The sequence below is a fragment of the Scophthalmus maximus genome, chromosome 18 (assembly GCF_022379125.1).
Source record: "Scophthalmus maximus strain ysfricsl-2021 chromosome 18, ASM2237912v1, whole genome shotgun sequence".
Taxonomy (NCBI): domain Eukaryota; kingdom Metazoa; phylum Chordata; class Actinopteri; order Pleuronectiformes; family Scophthalmidae; genus Scophthalmus; species Scophthalmus maximus.
In genome coordinates this window covers 4,809,230-4,829,766 of record NC_061532.1, presented here as the reverse complement: position 1 = coordinate 4,829,766, position 20,537 = coordinate 4,809,230, and the positions used below count along the sequence as shown (strand labels likewise).

The window sequence follows — 20,537 nt, the reverse complement described above, 5'->3', positions numbered from 1 at the left end:
TCTTTATTTAATGCTAATAAAGAGTGCTGGTGTTAGGGTCACGTGTGCCAAGTTAAGTAATAGCACAGATGATGCTGCTCCTTGACCAGTTACTTCTGGTATATTTGCTCTGTTGGGGTGTACGACGTTTTTACTGGTTCAGAGCATCAAATCTAAATCAAGAATCTTACAATCAACCCAGAATATCTGTGTATAGTTGAGTATCTAGTGTGTCTTGTGTGAAACTGAACCCCTCCCCTCCCAGTATTAAGTCTTACATGGATATATATATATATATATATATATATATATATATATATATATATATACTGTTTGAATGATACAATAAACGGCTGCTCTTGCAATACACTCTATGGACCTAGAGAAAGTAAAAAAAAAATGTATTCGCACTTTCAGGAAAACCATATTCCCGCCGCCGCTCACTTCTTCCTCCTCGCTGTGCGTGTCTGTCAGTTCCTCGTTCCCATGGCAACACGCCGATCCAGACAGGGGCTGTCCTTTGAGGAGTGCAACGTGCAGTAACCGAAGCCTGTGCAGTGAAACGGGGCCGAGGCGACTTCACACTGTTGTTGCAACGGAAAAATGATGAAATGAAGTCTCTTTTTTGTTTGATGTGCTTCTTTGGGATTAGGATCAAACTGTGTTACATATACTTGATCTCCACGTGATGATTATGCCCTGAATCTAAAACAGGCCTTTCCTCTCTCTCTCTCTCTCTCTCTTGTGGCTTCTGTGAGTAATTCCGAAGTTGTTGTCCCATCGGAGACCCAAACCGTTCACCTCAGCCTCCGCTGAGCTACGCACAACTGAATCCAAACTCTTCTGCAGTTCAGGAGAAAGGGGATGACACTTCGCTCAGAAGTGGGGTGGTCCTGCTTTGCCCCCCCCTTTAACACCAGAGCCCCGCCTGTCAGAATCAATGCCAGTAAAAGCCCTTCAGCTTCAATTAGATCAATCTGTGGAGGATTTCACCCGTAATCCAATTGTCCTGCAGTGGGCGACCTGCACGGGGGCACACACTCAGCGCTCGCCAAACTTATTCACAATCCTTTTGGCTTTTCGTTTTTTTTTTGGGACGTACACACACACACACACACACAGAGAGAGAGAAGCAGAGACACTCTGTGGGATGAGTGAGGCCAGTAGTTCGTTAGGGATGATCTCATCCTGAGACACAGAGAGATGATGTCAGACTCCACATCAGGAGCCGTGCGCTGCCGCGGAGCTACTGTAACTGTTTGTGTTTTTACAGGCCACGAGGGCTGGCAGTGCAGCAGGAGTGTGTGTGTGTGTGTGTGTGTGTGTGTGTGTGGTTGTGCAGGTTCAGGTCTCTGAGTGCTTAAAAAGATATATGGACTCTGGTTAGAAGGTTAAAAGGCATTATAAGACTGACTGGGCATCAGATAAATTCAATCTGTTTTACTTGAATGTAATAAAAAAATTATCAAAATCTATTTCTTCCCTCCGTTTGTGGGTCTGCAGAGAGTTTAGATCTTTAGATTTGAGATCATCTTTCCTCTTCATCCCCAATATTCATCTACGTCCCCCACAGCTTCCCCCCCCCCCCCCCCCTTTTTTTTGCTGTAAGATTGATGGATACATTATTTACCCTGAGGGAAATTTCGGAAGGTTAGGTCAGGCGACGTCCACATTGCGCCACTCTTCCCTCTGCTCTCGTCTTCCCTCTCATCTTTGTTCTCCAAAAAAATCACAGGGAAGAAAAACTCAGTTTGATCGTGTTTCCTCCTCCCTTCTCTTCCTCACCTCCTCCTCCTCCTCTCACTCTTTCTCTCTTCTTCTTTTTTTTCTTCTTTTTTCTATCTCTGCTGATCTCATTTCCAGGATGTGCGCGATGTCTAATGTCACACGTGTGTTTACCGTCAGGGAGAGGAGAGGAGAGAGGAGGAGAGGAGAGGAGAGAGGAGGAGAGAGGAGGAGAGAGGAGAGGAGAGAGGAGAGGAGGAGGAGAGGAGGAGAGAGGAGGAGAGAGGAGGAGAGAGGAGGAGAGAAGAGGAGAGAGGAGAGAGGAGGAGAGGAGGAGAGGAGAGAGGAGGAGAGAGGAGGAGAGAGGAGAGAGGAGGAGAGGAGAGAGGAGGAAAGGAGGAGAGAGGAGGAGAGGAGAGGAGAGAGGAGGAGAGAGGAGGAGAGAGGAGGAGAGGAGAGAGGAGGAGAGAGGAGGAGAGAGGAGGAGAGGAGGAGAGAGGAGGAGAGAGGAGGAGAGGAGGAGAGGAGAGAGGAGGAGAGAGGAGGAGAGAGGAGGAGAGAAGAGGAGAGAGGAGAGAGGAGGAGAGGAGGAGAGGAGAGAGGAGGAGAGAGGAGGAGAGAGGAGAGAGGAGGAGAGGAGAGAGGAGGAAAGGAGGAGAGAGGAGGAGAGGAGAGGAGAGAGGAGGAGAGAGGAGGAGAGAGGAGAGAGGAGAGGAGAGAGGAGAGAGGAGGAGAGGAGGAGAGGAGAGAGGAGGAGAGAGGAGGAGAGAGGAGGAGAGGAGAGAGGAGGAGAGAGGAGGAGAGAGGAGGAGAGGAGGAGAGAGGAGGAGAGAGGAGGAGAGGAGGAGAGGAGAGAGGAGGAGAGAGGAGGAGAGAGGAGGAGAGAGGAGAGAGGAGGAGAGGAGGAGAGAGGAGGAGAGGAGAGGAGAGGAGAGAGGAGGAGAGAGGAGGAGAGAGGAGGAGAGGAGGAGAGGAGGAGAGGAGGAGAGGAGAGAGGAGGAGAGAGGAGGAGAGAGGAGGAGAGGAGAGGAGAGAGGAGGAGAGGAGGAGAGGAGAGAGGAGGAGAGAGGAGGAGAGGAGAGAGGAGGAGAGAGGAGGAGAGAGGAGGAGAGGAGAGAGGAGGAGAGAGGAGAGAGGAGGAGAGGAGAGAGGAGGAGAGGAGAGAGGAGGAGAGAGGAGGAGAGGAGAGAGGAGGAGAGAGGAGAGAGGAGGAGAGGAGGAGAGGAGAGAGGAGGAGAGAGGAGGAGAGAGGAGGAGAGGAGAGAGGAGGAGAGAGGAGGAGAGAGGAGGAGAGGAGAGAGGAGAGGAGGAGGAGAGGAGGAGAGAGGAGGAGAGAGGAGGAGAGAGGAGGAGAGAAGAGGAGAGAGGAGGAGAGAGGAGAGAGGAGGAGAGGAGAGAGGAGGAAAGGAGGAGAGAGGAGGAGAGGAGAGGAGAGAGGAGGAGAGAGGAGGAGAGAGGAGGAGAGGAGAGAGGAGGAGAGAGGAGGAGAGAGGAGGAGAGGAGGAGAGAGGAGGAGAGAGGAGGAGAGGAGGAGAGGAGAGAGGAGGAGAGAGGAGGAGAGAGGAGGAGAGAAGAGGAGAGAGGAGAGAGGAGGAGAGGAGGAGAGAGGAGGAGAGGAGAGGAGAGGAGAGAGGAGGAGAGAGGAGGAGAGAGGAGGAGAGAGGAGGAGAGAGGAGGAGAGAGGAGGAGAGGAGAGGAGAGAGGAGGAGAGGAGGTTTGGTTTCAAAGCCCTTTATTAAGACATTAAACAAACAAATTAAATGATTGTGACCTCAACATTTTGAGGGTAAGACAGTAAAAAAAGAAAAATTTCAAAAATTAACAAATAACTCCCCTCCCTCCCCCACAGAGCACAAAGCTCCCCCAACAGCCCACATCCGGCTGAAGGCCAGCACATCACCCATCATCACAAAGTAGGTGTGTTCCACCCGCAGTCTGGCTTTCAGTAACCCTTTCAGAACCGGCATGGGTTCCACACTGCCCACGTTCTGGGCGCGGTTCCTTCGTGTCAGCCATATGGCCAATTTTGCAGAACCAGATAAAAAGTTTAAAAGAGTGTGCACAGTCTTTTTCTTGGCACAGTATTTTGGGCCAAAAATAAATAATGAAAAGGAAAAAACCTCCCCAAGCCCTTGGAACCACACCTTCAACAAATCAAACATTGGCAACAGGCGAGGACACTGAACAAACAGGTGAACCAATGTCTCAGAGTGTGAACAGAAGATACAGCCCTCCCCTAGCTCCGGATCAAGGTGTGCTCTGTATCTGTTCGTAGCTATCGCCCCATGCACAATCCTCCACTGGAGGTCTGCTGTCCGCTTCTCAACGGGCAGCTTGTACAGGGACCGCCAGCTGCCTTTCGGGGAAATGTCTGGGCCGAAAAACTCAGTCCACCTCGACTCTTCTATCCCTGCCAGAGAGTTCAGGGTCAAGGTCTTTACACAGGCCTGATAGAGGTTCTTCTTCCCTGCCTCCTGAAATGTGACCAGGTGAGGGGTTGTGAAGGACAGCAGCTGGTTTCCTCCCTCCTGCCACGCCCCCACAGCCGGGGTGATGGACAGGGAAGGGAACCTGTACTCACACCCCTCACTCCACTGGTCACACAGGGTGCGGTCTTCAGCCAGTGCTCTCAAGGTTGGTGGCAGAGCAGCACAGACTTCCTCCACCACTCTGTGGACCAGCCTGGCAGAGGTGATGTTGCTGGTCTCCCTCAGTCTGTTGACTGACGCCGCCGTCATCCTCATCAGATGGCCTAGTTTGGTACATCCAGCTTCTCTGAGGTTGGCTCGGAGGCTGGCAGACTGCAGCGTCCGGGTCCTGAGGAAGTTGCTGAAGAACAACGGTTCTTCAAACACCCACAGGCCCGGAGTCTCGTTGACGTTGCGTGTAACCTGGAAAATCTGCCATGCCTCCAGCACAGACGAGTAGAACGGCGTCAGCCCAGTCAGGTCCACGTCCCCAAGTTGTAGGAGGAAGAGGTGCTTGTCATAGCCCAAACGTCCAGCTCTCCTCAGCAGCAGTCGGGCTGTGTCGCACCACCTCGGGACACAGTTGAAAAGTAGTTTTTGTGCTGACTGTAATCTAAATGATGCGATCCTTGCCTGGATGTTTATTAGTCCCTGTCCTCCTTCAGCCACAGGCAGGTAGAGGGCAGCTGCTCGGATCCAGTGTTTACCTGACCAGAAAAAGTCCACGATGGATCTCTGAACTTCCTCTATCAGGCCTCTCGGTGGCGTCAGGGCAATAAGTTTGTGCCAAAGGGTCGAGGCAACCAAGTTATTGACCACCAGAGCTCTTCCCCTATACGACAGCTGGGGTAGCAACCATTTCCATTTAGACAACCGAGCACACACTTTCTCCTTCACTCCCGCCCAATTCTTCTTTTGAAAACCCTCTGAGCCCAAAAACACTCCTAAAACTTTCAACCCCTCCTGCCCCCACTCAAGCCCCCCAGGCAGACTAGGCATCACCTGATCCCTCCCCTGTCCTACCCACAAGGCTTCACTTTTGGCCCAGTTGACCCGTGCAGACGACGCTCGTTCATACAACGACAGGGTGTCCTGCACATTCTGAACATCCTGCTGGTTGGAAACCAGGATGTTCACATCGTCTGCGTAGACCGAAAGAGCCGGAAAATCCTGGTCGAGTCCGAGTGACCCAGGCACTGTGAGACCACTGAGTCGCTTCCTCAACATACACAGTAATGGCTCAATAGCGAGACTGTACAGCTGACCTGAGAGAGGACAGCCCTGCCTGATACCTCGTTTTACTGGGATTGGCCGACTCAGCCCTGCCCCCATCTTCACCAAACATTGTGCATCACGGTACAATACACCAACCCAAGCCAGAAACCCATCACCAACACCAAACGCCTTCAGTGCAGAAAACAAATATGAGTGATCAACCCTATCAAAAGCTTTCTCTTGATCTAAAGAAACAATGCCAACACTTAAATTATGATATTTACATAAATCAATTACATCACGCATAAGAAAAATATTGTCCATAATTGTTCTGTCAGGAATGCAATAGGTTTGGTCCGAGTGTACAACTATTTCCAGAATGTTTTTGAGTCTATTTGATAAAGCCCTTGAGAGGAGTTTGTAGTCTGTGCAGAGGAGAGAAACTGGCCTCCAGTTCTTTAGTAAGGCCAGGTCTCCCTTCTTTGGCAGCAGAGACAGCACGGCTCGCTGACAGGAGACAGGAAGTGATCCTGTCCTGAAGCATTCCGTTAAAACACTGTGAAAATCAGCTCCCAGAAAGTTCCAAAATTGCTTGAAGAAGTCAGAGGAGAGACCATCAATTCCAGGTGCCTTTCCGGAAGACATCTGATGTACAGCGGTTGTTAATTCCTCCATCGTCAGGTCAGCGTCGAGAGCAGCTTTCTCACCCTGGTTGAGCTGTGGAAGCCCGTCCAGGAGCTCCTCACGGCACTCCTTGCTGCACTCCTCCGCCCCAAAGAGATTGGCATAGAAACCCACCGCATGGCTCCTCATCTCTCCTGGACTGGTGGTCACTCTGCCTCCTGGAAGTTGAAGGCAGGTCATCTGCTTCCTCTGAGCCGCTGACCTTTCTAGATTAAAAAAGAAGGAGGTGGGGGCGTCCATGTCCTTGAGCTGAAGGAAGCGAGACCTAACTAGAGCTCCCTTCACTCTCTCCTGCAGAAAGGAGCTCAACGCCAACCTCTTCTCCTTCAACAGTTGACCTGTTGAGGGGTCTGGATTATTGTGCAACCCCTCTTCAATGTTTTTAATGGTGGTTTCCAGCTCCTGGACAACTACCTTGATTCTAGCAGTCGAATGGGAGGTGTACTGCTGGCAAAAACCACGAATCTGTGCTTTACCCACCTCCCACCACATCTTCAGAGAACTAAAGTTTGTTTTCTCAGCCCTCCACTTCTGCCAAAAGCATTCAAAGCTCTGACAGAAATGACTGTCCTGCAGGAGCTTGTTGTTGAAAAACCAGTGGGATTTGACCCTGTTGCCTGGTGAGATGACCAACTCTACACTAATGAAATGATGGTCAGTGAACCCTACTGGACTGATATTACTGTGTGCTAGTCTTGAGCTGAGGCTTTGAGAGATGTAAATCCTGTCAAGTCTTGCTGCACTCACCCTGTTATTGCTGACCCTCACCCATGTGTACTGCCTAGATTGTGGATGCTTCACTCTCCATGCATCTAACAGATCTATATCTGTGATGAAGCTGTTGAGGCTCTGAGCTGACTGTGGGTGGGGTTCCTCACTTGTCCTGTCAATGGTGAAATCCGTGGTGCAGTTAAAATCTCCACCGATGATGAGCTGATCCTGCTGGTAATTCCTCAGCTCATTTCTTAGGGTTGTAAAAAACCCAACTCTCTCTGTTCCCTGATTTGGAGCGTAAATATTAACGAAACAAAAAACTGACCCTTCTACTTCTGCTCTAACAATAAGCAGACGGCCCTTCACCACTTCAGTAAAAGATACGAGAGTTAACCCTGCAGATGCTTTGAACAGCACAGCTACTCCTGCACTGAAGTTGGTGCCATGGCTAAGGACCCTGGGACCTTCCCACCAAAGACCCCAGTCTGTCTCGTCTGCTGGAGTAGTATGTGTTTCCTGTAGGAACAACACATCTGTATGTTTTAGTGTCGAGAGTTCAGAAATTAGAGCCCTTTTCTGTCTGTCTCTCCCTCCATTGATGTTTAAAGATCCTATCTTGAGGCTCCGCATAAAGAGTTCAGAAAAAAGGAAACAAGTTGAAACAAGGAGAGAAACGTAAATAGAAGAAAACACCATGTGATGCATGATCGTTCTATTTCCTGGTCTTTCTTACAGGTCGAACTATTGACACTTTCCTCAAAGCTGTGATGTGCTTTTTAAGTCGGAAGCGTTTCTTTTCATCCAACAGATCAAACCCGACCACCCTTTTTAGTATACTAACAGATCTGATGAATTTATCAATGTCACTGAAGTGATCGCTCACTTTCACTGATTTCTTGAAAGTCTCATCTAGAAAGTTGTTAATTTCCTCTAGTGAGTAGAGATCAGTACTCTTGACGGGAGTTTCACCAACGGATGTTGTGTCTGACCCCGAGTCATACTCCATGTCATCTCCCTGAGCTGGTGCCTGGCTAGTGGGTCCCCCCTGTTCTTCACTGGGGGTCACACCGTGCTCTCTGTCTGCTTCAGTCCTGACTGCTGCCTGTGCTTGTGATGGTCCTGCACACTGAGAGATGCTCAGGTTTCCTGCAGCCACAGACGCCTGCTGCCTCTCGGCCAGAGTCTGTTCCACCTCCACCACCTCGAGCCCACCAGGCCCACTGGGCGAGGCGGACTCGGGACCGGCCGCATCACCGGCCGCGTCACCGGCCGCCGGCGCCGCATCACCCACCGCTGCCCCGGCGTGAGCGGCGCTGCGCGCCGCATCGGCGGAACCAGACGCGGACGCGGAACCAGACGCGGACGCGGAACCAGACGCAGACTCGGAACCGGCCGCGTCACCGGCCGCGTCACCGGCCGCTGGCGCCGCATCACCCGCCGCTGCCCCGGCGTGAGCGGCGCCACGCGCCGCATCGGCGGAACCAGACGCGGAACCGGACGCGGAACCAGACGCGGAGCCGGACGCGGAACCAGACGCGGAGCCGGACGCGGACGCGGAGCCGGACGCCGCATGTCTGTGAGGGCACGCATAGCGTTTGTGTCCCACGTCTCCACACTCGAAGCATTTCACACTTCCCGAGCTTGCATACACCACGTAGTGCCCGTCACCGTGCTTGACTCTAAACGACACCTCCAGAGTTTGCGTGGGCGAGTCCAGGAACATGAAGGCCTGTCGCCTCAGGGACTGGACGTGCCTCAGTTTGGGATCCCTGCATCCCAGGCTCAGCGTCCTGAAGCCGCTGGCCAACTTGCCGAACCTCCGCAGCTCGTTCTCCAGCAGCTCGTTGGGGATGAACGGAGGAACCCCGGACACGGTGATCCGCGTGGAGGGAGCTGACAGCGGGGACACCTGCACGAAGATGTCCCGGATGAACACTCCGCTCTCGACCAGCTGATGGACATGCGGCTCGTCCCTGAGGAACACCACCACGGCCCTGTTCATCCGAGACGCGAAGAGCAGCTGGTCGTGTCCGACCTGCTGTCCGACCGCCAGGAGGACTTCCTCCACGGTGCTGTCACTGTCCGGCGGGACGATCCTCGCTCCCTGCCGGATCGACGGAGGTGGCGTCTCGGAGGACGCCATTCCTCCCGGACACCAAACAAAGACCAAACAAAAAAAGCTCCGATCTCTCAATACACACTATAAATAATAAAGACTTACCCGATCATGCACAAATACAGATGAAAAAGGACAGTAGAGATAACTGACAAACAAAAGAACATTCAAATCTCCGCGCCACTCGAACTTCCACCACCACCACTCACGCTCACACAAACCGGAAACGGAAGGGGAGGAGAGAGGAGGAGAGAGAGGGAGGAGAGAGGAGGAGAGAGGAGAGAGGAGGAGAGGAGAGAGGAGGAGAGGAGAGAGGAGGAGAGAGGAGGAGAGAGGAGGAGAGAGGAGAGAGGAGGAGAGGAGGAGAGGAGAGAGGAGGAGAGAGGAGGAGAGAGGAGGAGAGGAGAGAGGAGGAGAGAGGAGGAGAGAGGAGGAGAGGAGAGAGGAGGAGAGAGGAGGAGAGAGGAGGAGAGAGGAGAGGAGGAGAGAGGAGGAGAGAGGAGGAGAGAGGAGGAGAGAAGAGGAGAGAGGAGGAGAGAGGAGGAGAGAGGAGAGGAGGAGAGAGGAGGAGAGAGGAGGAGAGGAGGAGAGGAGGAGAGGAGGAGAGGAGAGAGGAGGAGAGAGGAGGAGAGAGGAGGAGAGAGGAGGAGAGAGGAGAGGAGGAGAGAGGAGGAGAGAGGAGGAGAGGAGGAGAGGAGGAGAGGAGGAGAGGAGAGAGGAGGAGAGAGGAGGAGAGAGGAGGAGAGGAGAGGAGAGAGGAGGAGAGGAGGAGAGGAGAGAGGAGGAGAGAGGAGGAGAGGAGAGAGGAGGAGAGAGGAGGAGAGAGGAGGAGAGGAGAGAGGAGGAGAGAGGAGAGAGGAGGAGAGGAGAGAGGAGGAGAGGAGAGAGGAGGAGAGAGGAGGAGAGAGGAGAGAGGAGAGGAGAGAGGAGGAGAGGAGAGAGGAGGAGAGAGGAGGAGAGAGGAGGAGAGGAGAGGAGAGAGGAGGAGAGGAGGAGAGAGGAGGAAGTGAGGAGAGGAGAGGAGAGCGACAGAGGAGACACACCCTAATGTGACCTCATGCATATCTCCCTCCCTCCTCCTGTGTTGAGGGCTCTTTCCTCTCATGTGCCCGTGGACAGGGCGTGGTGACATCATGTTAGTCGTGTGAGCTGAATACAGGATCAAAGGGCGGCGACAGCCTCTGCTTTTCTTCAGTGTGTGTCCTCCATCCTCCAGCAAACAGGCTTTTTTTTTTTTTTTTGTCATTGTCCCTCTGGTTTGACATCAGGGCAGTAACTGAGGCTCGGAGGTCACCAGATAGAGACAAGAAGTGTTTTGGCTGAAGGTTTTCCTTTTCTTTCGGGGGGTTTTAAGAAGTCAGAGCAGGAAGAACAAGAAAAAGAACAACTACCTGTCATTTCAAATGGTCGGCCCCGCGTTAAGGAATCAACTGGGGTTGTTTGGTGCTGGTGAATGTTTGAAACCCACTGGGTCACGGTTCGAGGGGGGGGGGGGGGTGTGCGTTCACCAGGACCGACGTCTAGCTGGCTCCTGATGGTCGGTAAATACTTCCAAAACAGAGGCCGGATTTTTTTGGTCTTTCGTCGACATGTTTTCAAATCATACACATATAAGAATATGTCACAGAGAGGAGAGGCTTTGTCTTTTCTTTAAAGACACCTTTGCTGGAAACTGTGCTGAGTAACCAAAGTAAAGTAATGAACTAACTAGTCTTGAGTAATAAGTAATGTAGATGAGTTATATGTAATGAAGCTTTTATGGCAACGTTGAAATTGCTCGTCCAACGAGCAATTTTGCGACAAAATAGTCTGCTCTTATATTTGCGGACTTGTAAATAAACTACATTGGGGTAACTGTACATTAGTAGTAACATTCAATGAAATCAATGAATACCGCTTGCCTGTAAGGCTTACAACAAAGAGATTAAAATTAACTAACAGTAGCAGTAACAGATGAAAGGTATAAGGAACAGCATGTGCTTCACATCGGACCATGTTCCTACTTCTTGTATTTACAGTTTGGATTTAAATAATTTAGTGTCATGCCTGCCTTCCATCTGGGCCCCCTGCTGAGATGCACGCACGCACACACACACACACACACACACACACACACATACACACACATACACACACATACACACACATACACACCAGCTTCACACAATGCAAACTCTTTGCTATGGATACTGTACATACACACACTCAAACACACACACTTAACCACACACTCCTGCGCCATATAATGAAACAGTGATTCCACCACCCACCCTGCAGCACCAACACAAAGAGCTGACGACCCTCCCCCCCATCCTCCCTCTCACCTCCCATTGGCCGGTGGCCTCCGGTGCTGGCAGTGCCTCGGACCAATGAGACTTCTCCAAGGTGATGTCATGGAGGCAGCGCTGATGCTGTTGCTGATGCTGTTGCCCAGCGCCTGTATCCGTGCAGCCAGACTGGGGTAACCGTAGCCACCGGTCCACCATCATCATCATCATCATCAGCAGCAGCAGCAGCAGAGAAGACAGGGACAGAAAGGGGGTAAGTCTGCAGCGCACACATCATACAACACAACGCTGCATTAACCTCTGTGGCACCTAGGGTTGTCCAGGTTATGTCTTATTGTATAACTGCATGTCGCCTGCATGTGTGTGTGAGTGTGTTTGCGAGCATGTCAGTATAGGGTGTAGTGAGGCAATGGTGAGGATAGTGATGATGCAGTGGTTCCTGCTGACGGGAGAAGAAGGCAAAGGGAGAGGACTCGCCGTGCCCACAAATGTGTGATGTGCAGCCTCAGTCATTTATTATTGATCCCCCATATGTGCAGATGCAGCTTTGAGTCTGCACAACTTCACTTTGGGGGAGAGAGCACGAAAGGTGGGGGTGAGGGGGAAAGGGTGTGTGTGTGTGTGTGTGTGTGTGTGTGTGTGTGTGTGTGTGTGTGTGTGTGTGTGTGCGTGCGTGTGTGTGCATATAAAAGAGGAAGAAAGACGGTAAGATAGAGACATGATATAAGAAAATTATTTCAAAAAGTGACCAAGTGTTCAGAAAAAGTTTCCATTTTGAGTCACATTTTGCAGTTGGTTTCTTACCAGCAGAGTGTCTTGTCTATACTACCGGTATCATCTATAACTGTGTATCATTACGTATTTGTTACTGAGTGTGTATAGTGTGTAGTTTAAGTTCAGATATTAGGTAAGAAGATAAAGCAAAAAGCTTAGGATGTGCATAAACTTTTGTCGGAGTACGTCATAAGCACAATCAGAATATTACCCCTCGGAACAGAACTAGAAATCAGAAGGCTATCAACATCACAAGACGGTGTTTCTGGGATTCATCTGAGGTTAATATTTATATGCAAGATTTTTTGAAAAGCATATAAGTTGTAATTTAATACTACACGCATTAAGAAAAAAACATCTTGTGCTTCTTGGAAACTCAAGGTTCATCGAGGACATTGAAGGTATCAGTAGTCTGCATTGTATTTGGAAAATGACACCAGACATCCACTTTTAGAGAACGTAACATCTGCACAGGCAAGATGGCTACTGACACTGCTCAAAGCAAAGCCCCTGAAGGCGTGGAACGATATTAAAGTTCTATTTGTGGTTGTGTGAGACTTTTCCCGACCACGCAGGTAAGTAAGGGCATGCGATTGGATAGACGTCCCCGAAAATATACGCTCAGAGAAAAAACAAAAAACAACAAAAATGTCTCATCCCTTGGCTACTGCCAATAGCCACTTGGTTCGGCTCAGCGCAAAACTCAGCGCAAAACGCGAAAATTGCTGTGATGGAAGAACCAGTAGTAACAACAATTTGACATTATATGAAGTAGATGTATAAATTTAATATACATCTCTCATTGACTTTTCCCTTTATAACAGACCCTTTTGTTTTGCATATAAGAACGTTGTAGATTGTGACTATAATGGTAATTCAAATGCAGAACATTGCATTGTGGGACTGTCGGCAGAAAGGGGTGGTCATGCCATGGATATTATTTTTTCCCTTCCGTGGATAAATGTACAGGGATGTTTCAGGGGACTTTAGGACCCCCCAGGTAAAAAGGACCTGGGGGGTCCTACATCAAACCAGGGCCCTTGGGGTTTTTTGTTTTTTTTCAACCGTGGTGTTGTTGCAGTCTCCTGCACATAACTGATGAGAGAATTCATGGGGGTTCTCATAAATTATCACTGTTGTGGACTAAAATAACCAGTTGTTCTTGGAGGCCTCCTTTCGGGGGGGGGCCTGGGCCATTGCCTACTATGCCCACCCTGTTGCCTCATCCCTGTACATGCCTGCACAGAAATGTACAACACCGTATAGCAAATAGGTAACTAGGTGATTTCGGACACACCCTGTTTTTCCTGGCTTTGCCTAACGACTTCCTGAAGTCGCATCTGGTCGCCTGGCAACTGGCCTCAGCCAAACATAACCCCCGCACATTAAATTATACTTTTTTACACTTAGTTTGAAGAAACAAAACAAAATATAAGGTGTGCATTAGTTTCGTGCCCTTTGGACAGAGTTCAATCTGATTCCCCGCATCCATTCTTGATGCTAAGCTAACCTTCTGCTGGATGTAGCTGCATGCTTTGCAAACTGGCCTCAGAGTCATGTGATTCATCTTCTCAGCAAAGACAAAAACTTATTCCCCAAAGTTTTTTTTAAACAATAAGAAAAAAAAAATCATTTGCTATGCTTTTTATGATTCTGACATTGAAACTCATGCAAGTCTTTTCTGAAAATCACTGTTCGTTATTAAGTGTTAACCAATGTTTTAGAGACCTTGGAGGAGACAAGGTCATCGTCGGACAAATATTCCAGGATGACATAACTGTCATCAGACGTTCACAGTCGGCATGACCCTAATGTTCCCTGAGAGTAATGAAACTGCTCGCACTCCCTTCTTTGTTTTCATCATTGACAAACACGAGGGAGTGGAGCGCTCGGACTCCTGCAGGATGCAGCGCATTGATCTGCGACCTGGGTGGTTTCATGAGACGAGAAGCAGCTGTGCGTGTGTGCGTGTGTGTGTGTGTGTGTGTGTGTGTGTGTGTGTGTGCGCGTGCGTGCATGCGTGCATTCCAGTAGTGTAGCAAAAACAGTACACTTCCTGCCTGATTAGTATGTGTCTAAGTGTGGGTACACTTTGTGTTTCTGTACACACACACGTGTATAAATATATAAATAGGCTACAGATATACACATATGCAGTATCAACTGTAAATATTTGGACGCTTTGAAATTCAAACGAAATAATTACTACATCAAAGTCTCAGTTGCAAACTGAGTATAGGTTTGTGTCAGTATAGAAAGAACTGTATGGGAGATTTAAAAGTGTCAAAGGTTACGGGTCTTCTACGGGTCTTCTAAAGATGCACACGGAAAATCATCATATTAGATATTTGATGTTACGGCCTTTGCAGCCAGTGACTGAAGTCTTTGACCCACCGACGTCAGCGGACTACTTGTGATTCGCTCCCAGGGCCTCACAGCAGCCTCCTTCAGTCTCTCTGCCGTCCCATGAACTATTTCCGTCAACGCCCGTGCGGAATCTGAGCTAAGAGGATGAGGTGGCCGAGAGCAGGTGGGACATTTGAGCCTACTGGCAGATGCGTCCAATCACAGGTGTCCGATTAAAGTGGGCCCACGGCGGGATGCATTCTCCCACACTGTGGTGGAAATTGGTGTTACAGAGTTCAAGTCCTCCCCTTCTGCTGTTTTCTTTAACGCTGTGAGCCGCAGATTGTGGTGGGGTATGCACATAGTGAGAGCGCTGGTGTCTCCGGATCCCAGCGTCAAAGAAAACTTAATTAATGTGGGCTCTGAGCCGTGAAAAGGTTCAACAAGTGTGCGGGGGACACTGCTGGATTCTCACGTGACAAGGCGATCCATTTAGCTGACGGCAGGTATTTCGACGTTTAAAGGCCTCCGAGAACTTGTTGACGTCTTATGCTTTATGACTTCTTTTATAAAAGTGTGTGTGTGTATTCAATTAGCTGTAATAGGAGATAAATAGTCAGAGGAATTATAGCGGTTGAGTTTATCTCCGGCGTACCTCCACTCACTTTGAAGGTTTCAGACGTCTACGTAGACTGAGTGGCAGATTCGTAGCATCCGTCAGATAATCATAAGTCCATCAATTCAGTGTTGATGAGGCCATCAGACAGACAGACAGACAGACAGACAGAGAGACGGCAGCTGGTGGAGACGTCTGCTGAGAACATTTGCTCCTCTGCCGCGTCGACGCAGATCGCTTCAGTTCAAGTCGGTGTTCAGACGAGACCCACTTTCAGTAGAATCATAATTTTATCTAATGACTGAATATGATTTGGGGGGATATGGTGTATCACAGAGACGATCGCAACAACATATTGCGGCACAGTTTCAAGATTCGAGGTGGATTTTTCCAAGCAGGTGGTGGAGAAGGGCTGTTGTTGATGCCGTGCTTTGTTATTTATATACCTTCTCTCGCTCTCTTGCATCTTCTCAGAGATTTACAGCCGCTCCTCCCACTTGTGTCCCGCCTGTGAATCACTGCAACACAGGCTGGGCCCGGAAAAAAGAAGGAAGGAAAAGAACAGAAGCTTTAAAAGCCCCCCCCCCCCCTTCACAGTCACACGCTGTGTCACTGCCCCACTGTGGAACTACAGCACTTGTGTGATGTGGAAACTTCCCTGACGAGAATGGACTCGTCAGCATTTTTAATTTTGTAATGGAAACAATCGGAGTAATCTATAAAATGAAAATGTGGCAAAGGCAGTTGCTGAAATATAAATGCCATTATTATACAAGACATTTTCCACATTTGACTCTCGTTTATCTTGACGAACGCACTTCTAACATTCACATCATAGTGGCAGATGGAAACATACAATTATTCTTTTTCTATTGCTGATTTCTGGAAATTCGGTTCAATTTCAAGTCAATTTTGTTGTGATTTGATTCCCGCAGCTTGTCCAGGGATTCAAACTGACACCTTGTCCTGGAGAAGAAATGACCCTATATTGTTTGATACGGCGCTGCTCACTCATTGGTTGGATTACGCCCTTAATGGGAGGAGCTGGCACAAGTGTGCTGCAGTTTTCTGTCTTGTTAATTCTCTCTCCTGCCGCCGCTTAGATGCTGCTTCATTCAACCCTTCCCCTGTGTGTGTGTGTGTGTCTCTCTCTCCCCGTCTCTGACAGAGTGAGAAGGATAGTCAGCATCCCTGGGGAGAAACATACGCAGCGAGAAGATGACTCTGGCAGGTAAATGCAAGCCACAGCAAAAAAAAGAAAAACTCGTCCACCTCACAGCTCCCCTGTCCTCCACTGTACATACTGCTGATGGCAGAGATAATGTGCAAATGTGTTGCCTGAATCATGTATATCCCATCATTATCATTATGCCTCCTGTAATGAGAACGACTGTAGTCACTGTCTGACATTGGAGAGGAGAATTACATCATGAGTCCCCAAACGCTTTCCCATAATTCAATTTGAGTCGTGTGTGTGTGTGTGTGTGTGTGTGTGTGTGTGTGTGTGTGTGTGTGTGTGTGTGTGTGTGTGTGTGTGTGTGTGTGTGTGTGTGTGTGTGTGTGTGTGTGTGTGTGTGTGTGTGTGTGTGTGTGTGTGTGTGTGTGTGTGTGTGTGTGTGTGTGTGTGTCCTCAGCCTACAAAGAGAAGGTCAAAGAGCTCCCCCTGGTGTCTCTGTTCTGCGCCTGCCTGAACCCACAGACTGTAGAAAAGACTACATACAAGGCAGAAGGTAAATCACTCAACACACACTCAAAGTCATTCCGGGAAAATGTAGGAATGTAAAACAAAAGGCACTAAAGGGGAATGCAAACCACAAACCGTACGATGCGCCAAATATTTCTTACTTATTACCTCTTTACCTGGTAAATCAAACTAACGCGATCAGATGCAGTGGACCTGGGCTGGTGCGTCATCAAAGATGTGGAGGTGATCGAACTGAACAAGCGGACATCGGGCCAGGCCTTCGAAGTCATCCTCAAGCCCCCGTCCTTTGACGGCCTGCCAGAGCTCAACACCTCCATGCCGCAGCGCCGTGACCCGTCCCTGGAGGAGATCCAGAAGAAACTGGAGGCTGCCGAGGAGAGGCGAAAGGTGAGGGGCTGGGAGGGGACCTGACTGAACATGCTGCTCTGACCCTAGGCCGCAGCCCCCTGGCACCATTCAGGGATTGTCAAAACATCTGACAACACTCTTTGTGGGCGCCATGATTTATCAACTCTGGAGGCAAAAGGGGTGGAAATGGATGAAAGGAAAGCGGGGAGGCAGTGTCGGAGGGATGGAAAGGAAGGGAGGAAACACGAGCGGGGGGGTGGAAAGTACAAGGGCAATGATGCAAGGACACACACACACACACACACACAGTGGCTCATATTCATCGAGCCAAGAGGATGGTGGAGCGAGGGGGAAAGGTGAGGAGGGATAGATCATAGCTGAGCCGGAGTTTCGGGCACGTGCCAAAAGCGGCGACCTACTGCTCAAGCCGCTCAAGTATCCGGCCGTCGAGTCGTCCCCATTGGGACTGCGTGTTTAAATCTCTGAAAACCATTCATGAGGCGGGAAAGTTGTCTCCTGCCGGGGTCCCAGACTCAGCTGGAGGCAAAACCCACTCAAAGACGTAACAGCCATAACTTTAAAAAGGTATTATGTACATGAACAATGGAACAATGATACAACCAGCCAACAAGTATCCGTGAAACTCCACACATTTAGGAAAACAAAATGGCTCCGGCACCTTTTGGCAGTGAGGTTTTTCTGTACAGCAGAAACACTGTGGCCACACCTTATTTTCCGCATACGGCCTGCGGGCGAACACACAGCATGGCACGACTGCACTTCTGAAGCCACCGCGGGCAGGCCCACTGACAAACATTTGTCTCTCTCCAATTGAACTGGGCTTTTGCTGCGCGCCTACATTTATAGACTGTGTAGGAAAGACACGCGCTGAGGACAACAAGGGAGGCCGGACGTGTGGCCGGCAAAGCGTTTCATCTGGTGGGAAATGCTGGTGCCAGTGCGAATATCTAATGGCAGTAAAAAAAAAAAATTGCATATATAACCTTCAGTCCTTAGACATACCCATTGTTTCCTTTGTGGCGTGAACTTCGAAGTGGCTGTGATTTGCGGGAGCTTTTGCGAGCGTCACCGCCTGGGGGCTCGAGGCTCGGGGGCCCTTCTCCTCCCGCCCGTTGCGATGCCTACAGTAATCACTTGAGTGTTTGCAAAAAGGTGAAGTGAAATGTCGAGTTCACGCGCCACGCCCTCCGTCTGCCTCCAGTGCCAGGAGGCCGAGCTGCTCAAGCACCTGGCGGAGAAGAGGGAGCACGAGCGCGGGGTGATCCAGAAGGCCTTCGAGGAGAACAACAACTTCATCAAGAACGCAAAGGAGAAGCTGGCGCAGAAGATGGAGGCCAACAAGGAGAACAGGGAGGCCCTGCTGGCCGCCATGCTGGAGAGGCTGCAGGAGAAGGTACCCTCTCCGCTTTTCTATCGAGAGCGTATTTTCCCAGAGGATTCTCAAACTCAGGCTCTAACATTTTAAGAAACAGAAGCTTGTAGTTCTATTTTAACATTGTTCGCAAGTGTGATGTGTAATCATGAATATTATATGAGGTGGAAAACACTCTTCCCAGCTCTGCGCTGCATCATCTCATCTCTCTGAACAGCCCCCCCCCCCTCATTAATGCTCACATATTCACGACTCTAATGTTGCGGCGTCTCTGTGTTTCGTCTGGCAGGACAAACACGCGGAAGAAGTGAGGAAGAACAAGGAGATGAAGGAGGAGGCCTGCCGGTAGATGAGTGGACCAATGGAGACGCAGAGAGAGAGGGGGGGAGAGAGAGAGAGGGGAAACTGGGCGCTTTTTGAGTCGATAAAAAAGAAGAAAAAAAAAGGAGGAAATCAAGACAGTGCAGGAAAAAAGAAAAAACTCGAACAAAGGGAAAAGACAGGTTTTCATATTTGATGTGTGCTGTAACGATTCCGAGCAAGCTGTACAAAGTTTAGCCAATAATTGATGTTGAAATTCACAAAGAAGTCGTTTAGCTTTTTTTCTAAAGGAAAGGGGGCGGGGGGGGGGGGGGGGGGGGTGCATCAAAACAACCATAATCACGTATTTCACACATTCAAAGAAGGGGCTGTTTGGTCAGGAATGAAGGCTGCGTGAATGGAGGAGGAGGCTAAACAATTCTGGGGTTTCCTCGGTGAAAAGGTAGTTAAAATGATATTTTGCCTTCATTGTCAACTGAGCTGGGTTTCCTGGCAATGTCTTACATGAGAAATGATCACTGGACGCTTCCAGTTTGGCTGCGACGCCACAAAACCAGACTAGGCTCTTTACAGTTAGACGGTAACTAGGAGGAGGGGGTTGTGATTTGTGAATTGTTGTGAGAAACAGCAGTTGAACTGGACTCACAGTTGTAGTTTAAGTACGGTCGGTCGAAACCAAGAGGCTCCTTCAGGCTTTGATTTACAAACCTACCACTCAATTCACGTGAACAGGACAAAACACACACACACACTTCTGATGATTCTGAATTAGAAATAAAAACTGATTTCCCTAGTTTCCCGCTCTCATGCTAATTCTTTGCCAGAATAAAAAGAAATTTGGGGGGGGGGGGGGGGGCGGCGTCTGCATGCGCCAAACTCAGTGAATCTCACGAAAATGGCTCATGAATATAAAATGAAGGATCTGGCTTCCGTTTCTGTCGACAGTGCTCCGTCTAGGGGGAATAGAATAAATACATTTTTGGAAAAAAAAAAAAAAAAAAAGGCTTGAAGAGCTCTGCTGTATTTTGCCATTTTCAGACTTTGTAAAGGTTTAGGTGTAACTGTAGATCATGTAGTAACATGCATTGGACTCTCGTAGATTTAGGGCACTGATTGCACTCTTATTTCATTAAGCACAACTCCAAAGCACACGTGCGTTCAAGAAGGACAGTGTGGCAACAACAACAACAACAACAACAACAACATCACGGGGAGGCAAGGTACAGTGGTTAAAGACTGGAACAAATTTGCTTTGAAAGTAGGATTGTTTTTAAGGGGGTTTTTCTGGCTAACCAGTAGTCTCCGTCTGCTCTGGCATGTGTCACTGTGCTTGTGTGGTTGTCTATGATTTTTCATGGGGATGTAAAAACTGAACGGTGAACGGAAAGAGGAAATTTGCCCGAGATGTTGAGTCATACTGACTTGATCGGAGTGTCGAAGTGTTTGCACTGTAACGGGGGACTCGTGGGGGTTTGTACTTGCTGTAACTGTGTGTTGCTTTCGAGGCTGGATTGAGTGTATCTATTTGGCATGGTCAGTAAAAAAAAAAAAAGCTTGACTGAACTCATTGCTTTGCCCTCATCTTCTTCTCACTCATGTAAATTGACTGTAGGAATTCTCGCACGCACACACACACACACACACACACACACACACACACACACACACACACACACACACACACACACACACACACACACACACACACACACACACACACACACACACACACACACACACACACACACACACACACACACACACACTATTTCCAGTGGGGATGGGGGGGGTACATATTAGTTGTTAAATGTTTATGTGGCAAAATTCGTTTTCACAGCAGGATTT

The 20,537-nt window shown here is 49.4% G+C and overlaps 1 protein-coding gene across 2 annotated transcripts; it reads left to right on the top strand.

Annotated features, from left to right (window-relative positions):
• The first annotated feature begins 11,292 nt into the window (after positions 1–11,292).
• On the top strand, positions 11,293–20,255 carry stmn4 (stathmin-like 4). 2 transcript variants are annotated; one of them, XM_035618400.2, is made up of 6 exons: positions 11,293–11,442; positions 16,094–16,156; positions 16,560–16,655; positions 16,818–17,017; positions 18,201–18,392; positions 18,661–20,255. In XM_035618400.2, the coding sequence occupies exons 2-6, from the start codon at positions 16,144–16,146 to the stop codon at positions 18,718–18,720; spliced, it is 561 nt and encodes a 186-aa protein (XP_035474293.1). In that variant the 5' UTR covers positions 11,293–11,442; positions 16,094–16,143; the 3' UTR covers positions 18,721–20,255. The 2 variants fall into 2 exon arrangements, with proteins under 2 accessions (XP_035474293.1, XP_035474292.1); XM_035618399.2 differs by having other exon boundaries at positions 11,294–11,442; positions 16,812–17,017.
• Positions 20,256–20,537: the final 282 nt, after the last annotated feature.